The sequence below is a fragment of the Hippopotamus amphibius genome, chromosome 2 (assembly GCF_030028045.1).
Source record: "Hippopotamus amphibius kiboko isolate mHipAmp2 chromosome 2, mHipAmp2.hap2, whole genome shotgun sequence".
Lineage (NCBI taxonomy): Eukaryota > Metazoa > Chordata > Mammalia > Artiodactyla > Hippopotamidae > Hippopotamus > Hippopotamus amphibius.
In genome coordinates this window covers 12,302,999-12,317,912 of record NC_080187.1, presented here as the reverse complement: position 1 = coordinate 12,317,912, position 14,914 = coordinate 12,302,999, and the positions used below count along the sequence as shown (strand labels likewise).

The 14,914-nt window shown below is 36.9% G+C and overlaps 2 protein-coding genes across 6 annotated transcripts in view; both read left to right on the top strand.

The window, feature by feature from the left end:
• RABGAP1 (RAB GTPase activating protein 1) overlaps nt 1–14,914 on the top strand; it is a 169,929-nt gene that overhangs the window by 100,297 nt on the left and 54,718 nt on the right. The window lies entirely within an intron of this gene.
• On the top strand, nt 2,039–4,252 carry GPR21 (G protein-coupled receptor 21). Its single transcript, XM_057720396.1, has 2 exons — nt 2,039–2,073; nt 2,495–4,252. The coding sequence occupies exon 2, from the start codon at nt 2,889–2,891 to the stop codon at nt 3,936–3,938; it is 1,050 nt and encodes a 349-aa protein (XP_057576379.1). The 5' UTR covers nt 2,039–2,073; nt 2,495–2,888; the 3' UTR covers nt 3,939–4,252.

Sequence of the window (14,914 nt, the reverse complement as noted above, 5' to 3'; positions counted from 1 at the left end):
GCTGGGAAAAAAAAAGAAAGAGGCTTATTAGGTGGGAAAAAATGTATTTAATTTTGGACATGCTGTAGTTAAAGTCTCTCTAGGACATCCAGGCAGAGGATGTGTGACCAGCAGGCAAATTGTAGATGGAAAGAGGAACTCAGGAGTGAAATCAGGTCTGGAGACATAGGCAGAGAAATCATTTGTCTAGTGGGAATAATTAATGCCATATCTTTTCTTCTTGCCTTACATATGTATAGCCTCAATGTATTTGAGGAATGCATGGCAGCATAGTATCCAGATAACTGTTGTTACAGCGCTTAGAGCTGGGCAGTCACAGTAAGAGAGGGCACCTGAGGATTTAGAAGAGCCCAGCCTCTAGCAATGCAGTATGACTGGTGGGAAACACAGACTTTTTAGGAAGACTGAGTGGTATGAGAAGAAAGTAAAATTATATACCCCCTGTGTGCTAGGTATTGGTAAGCCTTTTGTGTACACTATATGCTTTATTGCTCAACAACCTCATGAAATAGGGAGTATGATCCTCATTTTACAGATGATGAAAGTAAGGCTAAGAGAGGCTAAGTAATATTGAGCAAGGAAGCAAGGATTTGAGCCACATGGGTGTTCAGTGCCATGGCTCTTTTTGTTGTGCCACACTTGGCCATCTTTCCAGGTAAGACCTGTCAATTAAGCTATCAAGCTTATGCTCAGTAGGTTTTTTGAGTTCCTTATCTTCATGTAATAAGGTAAGGAAAATAAGCACAGTGCTTCAGATCTTAAAAAGTAATTGATTGAATTCTGATAATGAGTGACCATTGCCTGTAATGAGAAGCCATGTGTGTGAAAGAAAAAATGAAAGTTGGGTCACATAACATAAATCTCCAGCCTTCTGGAATGTGTACAAATGTCAACATTTGTTTATTTTATTTTACTCTACTGAGTTATGTGAAACTTTACTTAGAAGAATGAATTGAGAGACCAAAGATACCTGGAGGGAAAGATCCTAAAAATACACATTTCTAATTAACTAAAAATTGTCATAATTTGACACTCCCAATTAGGTGAAAATTGTCATCATTTGTGACCTCACCTGAAGACTACGATATAATCCCAATTTGCCTTATGTTAAGTAGGCACAAACAAGATTGTGTATTCTAGGATACAAAGCTCGTTTGTACTATGAAACTTCCTGCAGTTTTCAGACCTGGGTAGAATTGGGTGCATTTGCTTGTCCATCTTTTGTTTGTATGTTTATGTACCACTTCTCAGCAAATTAGAAGCAAGTAATGGCATCTCAAAACTGTAGGATAGTGTTGAATACAGGAACAATGTGATCCCTCTTTGTGTGTGCTGTTTCTGCAGTATTCAGAATGGATGGGATTTTCTTTGTTTTTTCTCTTGAAAACTTAATTTTTAAGTTTGCTTGTTATTTTGGTCATGTTTCTTAAAATTGATCCATATTTAGTGAATCTTGAGAGAAAATTAATGCAAAATATGTGGCCTTCTAGCTAGAACTTCTTGTGCTGAATTGTGACTGCTCAGTTGTCATGCACTGTTAACACACTTTCATTCTTTAACTGCTCTTTGTTCTGTAGGAAATGCTACCAGAAAATAGGAGTTTCCTCTCACTATTACCCCTCTGGCAGTGTGTTTCAATCTAATTCCTGGCTTGCTCTCTGTCCTGGTTACTACCTCTTCTCCTTACTAGCAGCAGTCTGAATTCTGCTCATCTGCTAAGAGGGGGACTCCAGACAGACGAGGAAACAGCTTTCAAACACTGCACTGCAGGCATGTTAAGTTATTCCTCCACTGTGCAGTCTGGAAATCAGGGAGCACCTCTCTGGCAATGAATTCTAATGAGCTGCTAAAGATGCCAGAGTGTGTGCACACACAGGCGTTTTCTTTCCCCTCCCCCACCTCTTCCTTTTCCCAAGCCCCCTCTTCTTCCTATTTCCCCTCCTACTCCTTTATCCCCTCCCTCTCTGTCTCAGTTCTGCGATAAACGGGGCTGAGGCACATTCCTGCTTTGCAAGGCTTGCTGTTAAGGATGTTTTGTGGCTTTTGTTTGGATTGCAGCGTGCAAAATTACAGGTAATACTCTGAAATTGAGCTAGACAGATCAATGCTGTTGAAATATTTTCTAAGAGGCAAAATATTACATTGGAGTCAATGAAGAAAATAAGTTTATCTTGGCTAATTTTATTAGTGGTAATTAAATGCTATAAGCAGATTCCTTTTCTCCCCGAAAAGTTTAAATGAAAGGAATTGGGGTTAGATTGATCTGCCTTGCAATTGATTTTATTTTATGTTGATCATGAAAGCTTGCTGTTGCGGCGCCTCCTCTGTAGAGTAAGGACCAGTTATTGTGGGGTGCTACTGACGGTAGCCATGAACGATTGTACCGAGTGGGGTGGGATAGAGTGGGAGGGGTGATACCAGCCTGAGCTAGCCAGGTTCTTGATTAGGACACTGGATACAAAATGTAAAATGCTCTTTCCTTTTCTTCTATCAGCTGTTCAGAGGAGACTCATTACAACTCCTGCTGAAGTCCTTATCTTCCTCCCTTCTCTTCTGCCCCTACCCCCTACCCTCATTGGCCTGAAGACATTGTACCCAGAGTTTGCCTTACTCCCCTGGTGCTATGTGTATGGTAAACCTGGTACTATGGCCGCATCTGGGACTGGCCAGACAACTGCTGCTGGTTCTCCCTATTCCAAGAAGGATTTAAAGGGGAATTGCACTGCAGGCAATGCACCAGAGCAGCAGCAGCAGGAGCTTGGGGACTAAGGCTCCTCGGGCGTTATTGCAGACACACAGAGCTGACCGCAATGACAGCAGCTGCTCCTTTGAACTGTTGGCAGCAGCCAAGCGGCAGCATGAAGTGAAAGATCACTCCTGAGCTCAAGATGAACTCTACCTTGGATGGTAATCAGAGCAGCCACCCTTTTTGCCTCTTGGCATTTGGCTATTTGGAAACTGTCAATTTTTGCCTTTTGGAAGTATTCATTATTGTCTTTCTAACTGTGTTGATTATTTCTGGCAACATTATTGTGATTTTTGTATTTCACTGTGCACCTTTGTTGAACCACCATACTACAAGTTATTTTATCCAGACTATGGCATATGCTGACCTCTTGGTTGGGGTAAGCTGTCTGGTCCCGTCTTTATCACTCCTCCACTACCCGCTTCCAGTAGAGGAGTCCTTGACTTGCCAGGTATTTGGTTTTGTAGTATCAGTTCTGAAGAGTGTCTCCATGGCCTCTCTGGCCTGTATCAGCATCGATAGATATATTGCCATCACTAAACCTTTAACCTATAATACCCTGGTTACGCCCTGGAGACTTCGTCTGTGTATTTTCCTGATTTGGCTATACTCCACCCTGGTCTTCCTGCCTTCCTTTTTCCACTGGGGCAAACCTGGATATCATGGAGATGTGTTTCAGTGGTGTGCGGAGTCCTGGCACACTAACCCCCACTTCACCCTGTTCATCGTGATGATGTTGTATGCCCCAGCAGCCCTCATTGTGTGCTTCACCTATTTCAACATCTTCCGCATCTGCCAGCAGCACACAAAGGAAATCAGCGAAAGGCAAGCCCGCTTCAGCAGCCAGAGTGGGGAGACTGGGGAGGTGCAGGCCTGTCCCGATAAGCGCTATGCTATGGTCCTGCTCCGAATTACTAGTGTGTTTTACATCCTCTGGTTGCCATACATCATCTACTTGTTATTGGAGAGCTCCACTGGCCACAGCAACCGCTTCGCATCCTTCTTGACCACCTGGCTTGCTATTAGTAATAGCTTCTGCAACTGTGTCATTTATAGTCTTTCCAACAGTGTCTTCCAAAGGGGACTAAAGCGCCTCTCAGGGGCCATGTGTACTTCTTGTGCAAGTCAGATGATAGCTAAGGACGCTTACACAGTTAGAAGCAAAGGCCCCCTTAATGGATTTCATGTCTGAAGTGATTCAGATATAGGGTTACTGTGTGGTGCCTGTGTGTGTGTGTATGTGTGTGTGTGTGTTTCCTTTTTATCTTTTTGTATTTCTAGTTCACTGGGAAATATGGGACAAAATAATTTGACTCTAAGCAATAGCTAACAAATGACCCATCCAAAATACCTTTTATGTTTGCAGAAATGATTTTTTTTTTTAATGCTTTTGAATAAGGAGAATTAGGACCATGAAGATAAATTGCTCTTGGTTCCAATTTTCATAATGTCATGGAAATGACTGTATTTCTCAGGCTTAAAACGAATAAAGCCATATCTAACACCTCCCTCCAGCTGGCATGACTGAACCTGGGTGTGAAAAGCGTCAGCATTTTTAAAAGTCATCGTTTTCTTGTTGCTTTTCTGGGTTCTTTCCAGCTGTTTGAGCTTCATGTACAATTGATTTCTTTTAACAGGGAGTATTAAAATACAGTGATGAATTAACAGGGTTTTAAAATTTTCTTTACATATGTCAAAGTGTAACGACATTGCAGGTTTCCATATTGTCATTCAGAAAGCCAAATGTTTTTTGTCTTATTCTCTTGAGAGAATTCTCAATACAGTGAATAATGTGAAAACTTAAACATTAATTTAAAATTTTGGAGGACTTCCCTGGCAGTCCAGTGGCTAAGATTTCGCCTTCCAGTGCAGGGGGTGCGGGTTCGATCCCTGGCCAGGGAGTTAAGATCCCACATGCCTCTTGACCAAAAAACATTTAAAAAGAGCAATATTGTAACAAATTCAATAAAGACGTTTTAAAAAAATGGTCCACATTAAAAAAAAACTTTAAAAAAATAAAATTTTTGCATTGAACCATGAAGCAAAAGTACAAATTATATAATTTACTAAAAAAAACTAAGCTACGTTTTGTGCCATGCTTCACTGAGACCTAAACAAATGTGTGTACTGAAAGTGATTGTGGTTTTTTGCCCATGCCTTTGTGTATGTGTGTATTGAGAATATTTGTATATTCTCAATATGTGTGTATTGAGAATATTTGAATTTACATTTCTCTTTTATAGCAAAATGCATTTTAATAAGCTGAAAAATAATTAAATGATAGGCTGGTGGCTGCCATTTTTATAATGGTAAAAATACATTAAAATGTGTCTTTAGTCTCCTTTGCTCTTTTTGTCTAGAGACTTTTTGAAATATTAGAATATCAAGAAGAAAGGTGTCCTAAGCAACTGAGTCAGAAAATACGCTGTACATTTAGCTAGTTCATTTTTAAAATAGGAGGGGTTGATTGAGGTGTTCTCTTTGTGGTTAAATGGAATCATCTAATAAAGTAGCAACTAATTCTTTTTAAAAGCATCTTTCAGTTTAATGGTAAGGAATCCATATTTGAATGAGAAAAGGAGAAATTCTGTCTCTATTGGTATTCTGTTCCTGGAAAAAGAAAATCCATGGGACACAGTTCCTTTCCTAAATAGGCTTTTTTTTTTTTTTAAGCCAAAGTGCTAGCAAAATCGGTAGAATTATTAATTGAGAGTGCTGTGTATTTGTATGTTGAGTGATGTTTTGTTCCTAAAAGCGATTATGTTTAGAGCGAGAGATTTATTTTTCTAAAAGGAGAGAAGGATTTCTCAGCAGCTCCAGGCATGAAAGTATTTCTTCTGCTTTTCTACTGGTTTTAATGTTTTGGAAGTCTTCAGGGAACTTATATGATCTCTCCCTTTGGCTAGATGTTGTAATCTAAATGTGACAGTGGTGTTCAGTGAGATGGAAGATTGAAGAAAACCAAGGAAAATCGGTTAAAGTGGAGTTTTGAGTCCAAGGAAGGACGTGGATATTTATAAAACAGGCCTATATGCTTTGGTTTTCCATCATGATATTAGAAAACCTCCTACCCCCTTTTAAAATAAAGGATAGTGTTCTTATGATTTTAGGTTTTTAGAGATTGATTTGATTTTAACCTCAAATGTATTCTACTTAAATATTCTTAAGAGAACAAGTATTAATATAAACATTTAAACTTCAGATTCTGAGTTCTTCCCCAAAGCTTGCTTGCTTTTTAGTATTAGAAAATTTGACTGTAAGTTGTTTCGAAATTTAAAACTCATATTGAAATTGCAAGTTATGTTAGCAGTGGCTTTAAGTTGCCATTTGAAGTAGAAAAACCTTTTCTGTTAGATTCTGAAAAATAGCTGTATGCAATTTCCCCTTATTTAAGTGTCACAGATCTAAAAATAAACAAAATCTCCCTTTTTTCATATATGTCAGAGAATGTAACCTGTTCAAATTTGCACAGTTTGTCGATTTTTAGTTCAGCAGATATGGGACTCATAAAGATTAATTCTTGTAGAAAACTTATGTTAAATCAGTAGACTTCAGCATCAGTTTTACTTTCGGGGAGACTGAGCCCTTTTAATTTTTTTCTTGCAGTAGGGTTCCATCTTAGAGAAAACAAAAGTTTTTGGAAAAGATTTTGTGGGAATTTTATGGAAATGAGGAAATGTCTGTTTAGTTTTCTGGCAGTGGCTAGTCAAGCTGATCTTTTAATGACTGTAAGGACAGCAACTCTTTTAATAAGAGCTTTTGTTAATAGATTTTTATATTTTTGCCCTAGTACCAAATTTAGTTGTTGTCAGAGGTTTTTTTTTTTGGTGGTGGTGGTGTTTTCTTACATTAGAACCTCTATCTGTGTCTCAGCCTAAAACTAAAGTAGAAACTAAGTAGATATAGTAATTTTAAAGAAAAATGAAGCACCCCTCCCGAACTGATACTTAATATCAGATGTCTTTCCAGTTTATCTTGTAGTCATTGGACTTTATAAACTCTAAGCTTTCTTCCACGTATCAGTTCTATTCTCACATTCCTTGTCTATATACTGCTTTAAAATTTTTGTTTTCTTGTAGCGTGTCTATGCTGGGGAGAAAGGATATGCCTGGATGCAGTCATAACAGTCTCCTATGGCCAGGCCAGTTTCTGTGTGATACATTTGGAGAATTTGCATTTAAGTAACCTTTTCATCCTGGCATATTTAGCGCAACATTTAATGACGTTTGTTTAAATACCAATCTGACTAGTTAAGAGTGAGAAAAAATTTATTTTTAGAGTCAATTACCTTACGCTTTGGCAAGACAGCCTATTTAACTTTATATGATATATGACTGATATCAGAGGAAGCATAAGCTTTTGGTGATTGTGTTAAAATTATTTCATAGTAAATTTAAAAATAAGACTATTGCTAATTGTTATATTTGTAATTAGTTGTGTTTTTATACAGTGATTTCAGTGACGATGAAAAAAGCAATTACAAAAGGACAAGTGCTCCACTTTAATGAAAGAGTTATCTTATACCAGAATGGATATTTGAATTTTTCATGGACCTGTTGGCTTTTATGCTAAATTCCATTTTGGAAAGGGTTTTCTTTAAGGTTTATTGCTGGATGAATACTTTTTTGAGCCTTTTATAATGGCTTTTCCTTTTTACTTGAATAATGGCCTCAGTATTTTAAGGATTGGGAAAACTTGAATTTTTGTACTGTTAAATGCATTTACTGTTCACCTCTTTGAACTTGAAAATGAAGCAACAGGGTTACAAGTTCCCAGACAGTAGAGTGATTTCTGGGAGTTTCCTCAGCTTTTCAGATTTGATTAAAACATCTGCTTTTGATGGCTTTGTAGGAATTTTACTGACTTTGTGTTTTTGTATCAAAAAATTTGTGAAATAAATTATTGGCAGACCAGAATTTATTGATATATGAGGAGATTTGGGGAAGTTTAAGGTTGGGGGAGAATCATGGAACTATGAAATTTTTTTGAAGTGTTGGTAAGTCATTATTTGTGTTGATTTTTGCATAATTTTTCTATTTCATGTTGAAGAAAAACTAAATATTTTATATTAAATGTACATAATATTAATATATTTTGCATACCCAAGGAATACTCTAGACATTTCTTATGGCTATAAATGAGTCACTTGGCTTTTCTTCAAAATTTGGATAAGGGAATCATGATATGTGAAATGAACTTTGAACTGAGAATCTAGGTTTCTGTTACTAATTAACTCGTTTTGTAAGGGCTAGTCGCTTCTCTAAGCACTTAACTTTTTCTATTTATAATACTCCTTTCATCCTTCACAGGGTTACTTTGAGGAATTAGATAACGGATGTAAAAGAACTTTGTAATATGTAAATTGCTTTGAAAATAAAAATGAATACGGTTATTTGTATCTGCTATAGTTTTACATCTAAGGAAGTTGCACATAATAATTGTGGTATTCCCCTAAGTAAGATCTTTGAAGGTCAAAGCTAGGTGACTATTCCATGCTACTTAGCAATCCCAAATTTGAGAAGAGAGGCATGATGAACTCTCACCTTTCTGAAATGACGGTAACTTTAAATTCAACATAAAACTGTTACATTTACTCACTTTACTTGTTTCTAAAGTCTCTAAAGGCAGGGACAGTGTCTCTTCTTACCTTTATCCCCTACATCTAATATAGGACCTGATTTAGAGCAGAAGTTTTAGTAAGTTTTATGGAATTAATGAGTGAGCCTTTCTACTTATTACTTCTAGTCACTATTATTACTTCTAGTCATTGTAGAGCAGTGATTTTCAAAGGGTAGTCCATAGCCCATAAACAGTTTTCCATTTGCTCAAGGCCATTCTAGACTCTAAATAATAAATATCTCTTTTTAGTACCAAGAGACTAGTGTGGGAGTGTGTGTGCTTTTTATATGCTAGGTGACTTTACTCCTGAAAACTGTGTAGCCTGAGCCCAGGGAGCTTCAGGCAGTGTTATCAAACTGCCAATTTCTCATAGCATGGATGAGATCTTGGCTCTAGATCCAGATAAGGTAAGCTGTAAAAATCAGTCACAACAAAAGAAGAGCAATAGAATAGGATAGCTTGATGAAAGAAATTGTTCTAATTCTTTGGTTTTGCTTTTTCTTTTGGTCTTTACCATTTTCTAGCTCTATCTTCCCTTCCTTTCTTAACACACTGTTGGTCATGTATTCAGAGTGAAGTGCTTATGATACTGCTATAGGATATGGAAAATTGTAGTATGCAATAAGTGGCTTTCAGGGAAAGTTTAAGAAGCATTGAAGAAGTGCTTATGTAGCAAGCTTTACTAGATGCCAGATAGTATAGCTAGCTGGCTTTAGGGATTTAAAGAAGGATCCCATGATTCCTTTCTTATGGAACTTTATAGTTTTCAGATGTTTCATATGGGAAAAATCTGTGATCTGTCTTTCAAAAAGCTTCACAGAGTGACTTTATCTGGAGGAATTTACCAAGGCCTGCTGGTGGGACAGTTGGTATACCATGGGTCTGTTTCTTGGGGCAGGTTCATGTATGCCAGTATATAAAATCATAATGTCACTTTATTAGTGTAAAATAAGACATCAGTGCTGGCAGTAGGGAGCAGTCTTTCTCTATTGGTAGATCTTCATGGGAAGCCAAACCTTATTCAGAATATTGCTTGGTGAGGATGGAATCTCAGAATATGGTTCTGTAATGTGAACATTTACTGGTATAAGACTGAGCCTGATGGCCCATCTCCGCAATCAGACAACCTGGTTATTGGGATCCTAATAAAAGTTGAAATCGTCTGTGCTTCCAGTACTGACCAACTTACCTTCTAATTGACATATTATTTCTTTAGTTAAATTAACTTCTTTTGTTACTTATCTTTTAGTAAAATTTCTTGCAAGTTTTAACAGTCTTACAAGCTTACTAGCTCTTTCTTTCTCTTTGAGGTGGTTTTATATATCACTTTTACCATAAAACGTTGTTTTCTGATTTAATATTCAAAGGATGGCCTTATTACTTTGTTAGTTTGGGGAAGCAACTCATCTTGGTTTTCATGGAACAAATAAATACTGTCTAGTTGGAAAAACAAGATATATGAAAATACCTATAAAAATTAACAGTATCAGTCAGGTAATTAGAATAGAAACATTAAATTTTTGAAAGTCAGATTGTCCCCAGGGGAGATGGGAAGGGACATCTGAGCTGTAAAAGACCTTGGAGATTGTTTCGTCTGATTCTCTCTTTTTCCAGATAGGAAACCAGTCCAGTGGCCATACATCCATTTATGATAATACCCAGACTTCCTACTTCCTAATGCATTGTCCTTTCCTGTTCTACCTTGTTGCTTTTGCAGAGGAGTCGGAGTTTGGCTTCACTCAGCCAAGTCCTGAATAAGACTTAAATAGGCTGATAGGAGGTGTGTGTGTGCACTTGTGTGTGTAATTTTAGGTGTAGAAAGCATTGTGGGCAACAATATAAATGTTAACTGAGGCTTATGTTTCAGAAGAATTTTATAAACTTTGTCTTATTTAATCCTTCCAATACTTTATGAACTAGTGACTATTATTAACCCCATCACAAAGATGAGAAAACTGAGATTTAGAGTTGCCAGAGTCAAACAGTTAATAAGTGGAAGATCTGGGATTCAAACCCAGGTCTTTCTGACTTCAGAGCCTGCATTCTTACCTCATGTAATTCTCACAGAAACCTATCAGGTAGTTTTTTTTTTATATTTCTGCTTTACAGGTGAACAAATTTAGGCCTACAGATTAAGAAACTTTTATAAATATATCAGCTAACTCCTATACTTGGAAAACATGTAACAGATTTCCTACTAAATATAGCAGATTGAACCACAGACATTCTAGATGCCAAGTGTAGCTGAGAGTGGGGCTAAGATACCTTGTTGAAAACATGAGTATCAAGAGAAAATCTGCTTATTAAATAATCCTTTTCCCACTACACTCCCAGAATGTTCTTAGTCAGCCTTAAACCTTCTAAGCAGGAGATAAGAGGAGTCTAGTCTGGGGGCCAGTATTTGAGGGCTTTTGATTCAGACAGTCCCTGCCCAGTCACCCTAAGTTGATGCCCATCAGTTAGCGAATCCCACACATGCATATAGAGCTTCCTATTAGTCTTTTATTCCTTCTCTTTTAATATCAACAGCAACCCAGAGAAAGTGTTATGAATAGACTTGAGAAAATGTATTATGAATACACAGAGCCCCAAACAGAAGAAATCAGAGCGAGCCAAAACAACGTCACAGAAGAAAACTTAAAAAAAAAAAAACAAAACCCAGCATTGGTAAATAATATTTTCAGAGAAGATTTTGCATCCATTAAAGAAAATAGGATGCCACAAAAAAAAGAAAGAGAACAAGAAAGCTTTTGAGATTAAAAATATAACTACATTTTCAAAAATTAGAAAAGTTGGAAGGTAAAATTGAGATAGAACAGATAGTGAAACAAAAGATAATAAAGGAGATAAAAAGCAAGACAGAGGCACAATCAAGGAGGCCCAATATCTGACTAACATGATTTTCAGAAACAGATTAGAGAAAAAGAATGGAGAAGTTCTCAGGTATCACAAAGAGAAATGTATTGAACTGAAGGATATGAGTTTCCATAATGAAAAGGACCAAGCAGCTTAATGTAATAAAAAGACTTTGTGTTGGCAAATCATAAAATTTCAGAACACTGGGATAAAGAAAAACCTAAAAGCTTCTTGGTCTGGAGTAGGGCTTGGACAATAGAAGCATCCTAAGTACGGCGATCTGAATAGCATTGGACTTTCTACCACATTGAAGCAAGAAAATAATTGAGAATAAGTTCAAAATTTTAAGAAGTGATTTTTAACCTAGAATTTTATGTCCAGTCAAGCTTTCATTCAAATGTGAGGGTAAAACCCATTTTGAGTTATGCGAGTTCTCAAAATATTTACCTGCCTTACAAATATAGATACATAGAACACTGGGGGAAAGAAAAAATTTCATAGTTAGTAACTTTAGAAAAAAACAGAAAATTAAAGAAGAAAGGAAATCTAATCATGATATAGTCTATTATTCAGTTATGAGCAATATTGAGTTAGCCAAAAATTGTAGCAAAATTATATTGAGAGTCTTGATGGGGGCAGGGAAGTATGTGTGGAGGGCAAGTGGGGTGGGACTGTAACAGAGCTACAGTATCAGCTCCCATAGGAGAAAGTCTTTAAAACAAAAAACAAGCCAGAAAGTAGCCAGTTGTGCATTTTGTTCAGAGGTAGAAAGAAGAAAAAAACAGCTAAAAAAAAAAGGTGAAAGCTGTTGCCTTTGGGCAGCAGGGAATAGGGTGGGAGGTATGAGGGGTCTGCAGTTTTTCTTTGTAGGTTTTGTATGGTTTGACTTTTACAGCTACGTAGGTGTATTACTTTTTATGAAAAGCATAGGCCAGACTTAGGGAAAGGGAGATAAATTTTAACGGAAATGAAACCAGTAAGTGTAGGTTTAGAACATATTACTGAAGTAGAAAATGAGGGCGTGATAGCACTGTATTACCTATGGCCATGTACAGAGCGATTTCTTATTTATCATCTCATTTCATCCTCTTAGGAAGACAGGCAAAAGGGATGTTATCTGTCTTTGACAATTGTGAAAGCTGAGTTTTGAGGCTATGAGACTTTTTTGATTCCTCGTCTACTACTACTACTATGCCTCATAAATATGTTTGAATATTTCTAGATTTTTTTAATTTAGTGTTTTCCCAAGAGAAGACAGCAGATATTAGAGAGCATCTTCTTTGACATCATCTATGTATATGATTAGTGTGTGCACTGGTATACAGGTATCTGTAATGTAAGATCTGGCATTCTGAGATAACAAGAGGAATGCAAACACTGTGTGATATTCATAGGTAAGGAAAGATTTCCTTAGAAGGCAGTATATGAGATGGGCTGAGTTCTGGGTAGAGTAAGATTTCTATAGTCTTATCTCCCCCCCGCCCCTTGAATGAGATTGGCATAAAATGTTCGGCTGGACAGGGTTAAAGGAACCCAAAGGATCAATAGACAGAAGACCCTAATAAAGTGACCTACAATTATCAAACAATATATGACATGAGAAAGCCTTTAGCAAAGTAAAAAGCACACCTTTATGTTAAATTGCCATGATTGTAGTCACGTAATGATTTATTGGCTTGTTACAGAAAGATTGTACTGGCTTTGAACAAAATACAAGAGTCTTTTCAAGATAAAACTTTAAATTATGTCTCTTAGCTTTCAATAAACATATGTTGAATTGAATTAGTAAGATAGTATTTTGGGGAGAAAGCAAAAGTTACAGTATTAAATAGCATGATATATTTCTGAAAATTCTTCCAGAAAGACTGGGGAAACCCCCACTGCCAAAGCTGTTTATTTATAGCTAGACCAAAAAAAAAAAAATCCATTTGTGGGTCTCTGTCTTCATTGGCCCCTGGGGAGCAGAATCTGACTTAAAAGCCTTTTTCATTTTAAAAAATCCTCCCTCGTGACATGATATTTGTAGGAATCAAAAACATTCCTACTTAAATTATGTTAACATCATGTATTGTTAGCAATCATTGTACTAAAGATATATGTGTAGCCTTCCGAGGCACTGGAAATAAAACAAAATTTAGATCCTAGTTCTGACAGTTTATTAGATAATTTAATCTATCAGAACTTCAGAAGGATACTTACCTTTAAGTGAAGATGACTCATATTATAGGAGTCAATTCAAGAGCAGATGCATGTTGCATTAATGTAAAACTCTTTACATTGTTACTGTGTTTTTACTCTTAGGTCACTGTTTTTCTGAGATAGAAAAGAAGGTAGTGAAAAGAACATGGATTTTGGAATCCCTGGCCCTTGGCTTTCCACTCTGTAAAATGGGATTTTATCCTCTTGTTAAATTATTGTGAAAGTGTGGTAGTGTCACATCTTAAGTATATAGAATTGTGCATGGTGGCATCATAGACGCTCAGTAAAAGATTGCTGGTGTTATTACCTTGTCACACAGAGTCAGAATCTCCCAGTAATTTCCAGGGCCTGCTGCAAATACCCTCAGAGGAAAGGCCCTGGGTTAATGTGGAGGGGCTTGGTGAGCCTCTTTTTCTAAGGGATCATAAACCCGTAAAGCCCTGCCTTGATGGTTTACTCCTTCATGTTACTGATGTTTTATGTATTTTGTCCTGCTTTTACAGAATGTTCCGCAGGAGAATTAGTCCTGTACAATTCTCGGACATTAAGATACATTTATTTAGATGTACTTTATCAAGGAACAAGTCATTGGGGCTACAGTAAGAGCTTTAATAGATTAGAGATTGAAGGGAAATTTGGGACTGAAGTAGTAAAGAGGTATCACTTTAATTGAACTTTAAAAATGAGTTGTATTAGGAAAAAAATAAAACTGTGACAAAGGGTGTTTTAAGGTTCAAAGGCCTCAGTGAAGAGGGGCCATTTATATACTTAAGGACTAGAGAGACCGTGTAATATGTAGTGATTAAAAAGTATGTGCTTGAGAGGCATGCAGACCTGGGTTTGAATCCTAGCCCTAAGAGTTACTAGCTGTGAGACCTAGGACAAGGTTCATAATCCCTCTTAGTTTCTGTTGCCTTAACTAATAGTACTGTCTCATACAAGTATTTTAAGGATTAATGAGCTATACATGTAAAGCTCTTAGCACAGTGCTTAGTCTGCAGAAAGCAGTCAGTACATGTTAGCAGGTGCAGTTAGCTTCCTTGTGAATAGGGCAATATGGATGAATCAGAGGTTTCAATTTGAGGTGTAATGGAGTAAGGTCAGAAAGGTAAATTGGGGCTACCTGATCTGGAATAAAAGGTTAAGGGATTTGACTCTAATTAGGAACTGGAGGTGGACTTAAGGTTTTTGAGTAGGTGAATAACATAGACTAAAGTGACAGAGCTGGAACATCCCTTAGAGGTCATAATCTAGATTCTTCCTTTCTCAAGTGGGGAAAGGGAAACCCAGAGTAGTGACAGAGTAAATTAGTTGCGGAACTAGGACTAGAATCTAGCCCATAGACCTCTCTTAGACTCAATCATGACACCAAAATAAGTCCAGAGGATTGTTCAGCATTGGTCAAGTGCTTAGAAAATGTGCATTTCCATCAGGTTTGGAAAAAAAGAAACAAGTGTTGAGATTTTGGTTTGGATTAAATAAAATAAAGTCTTT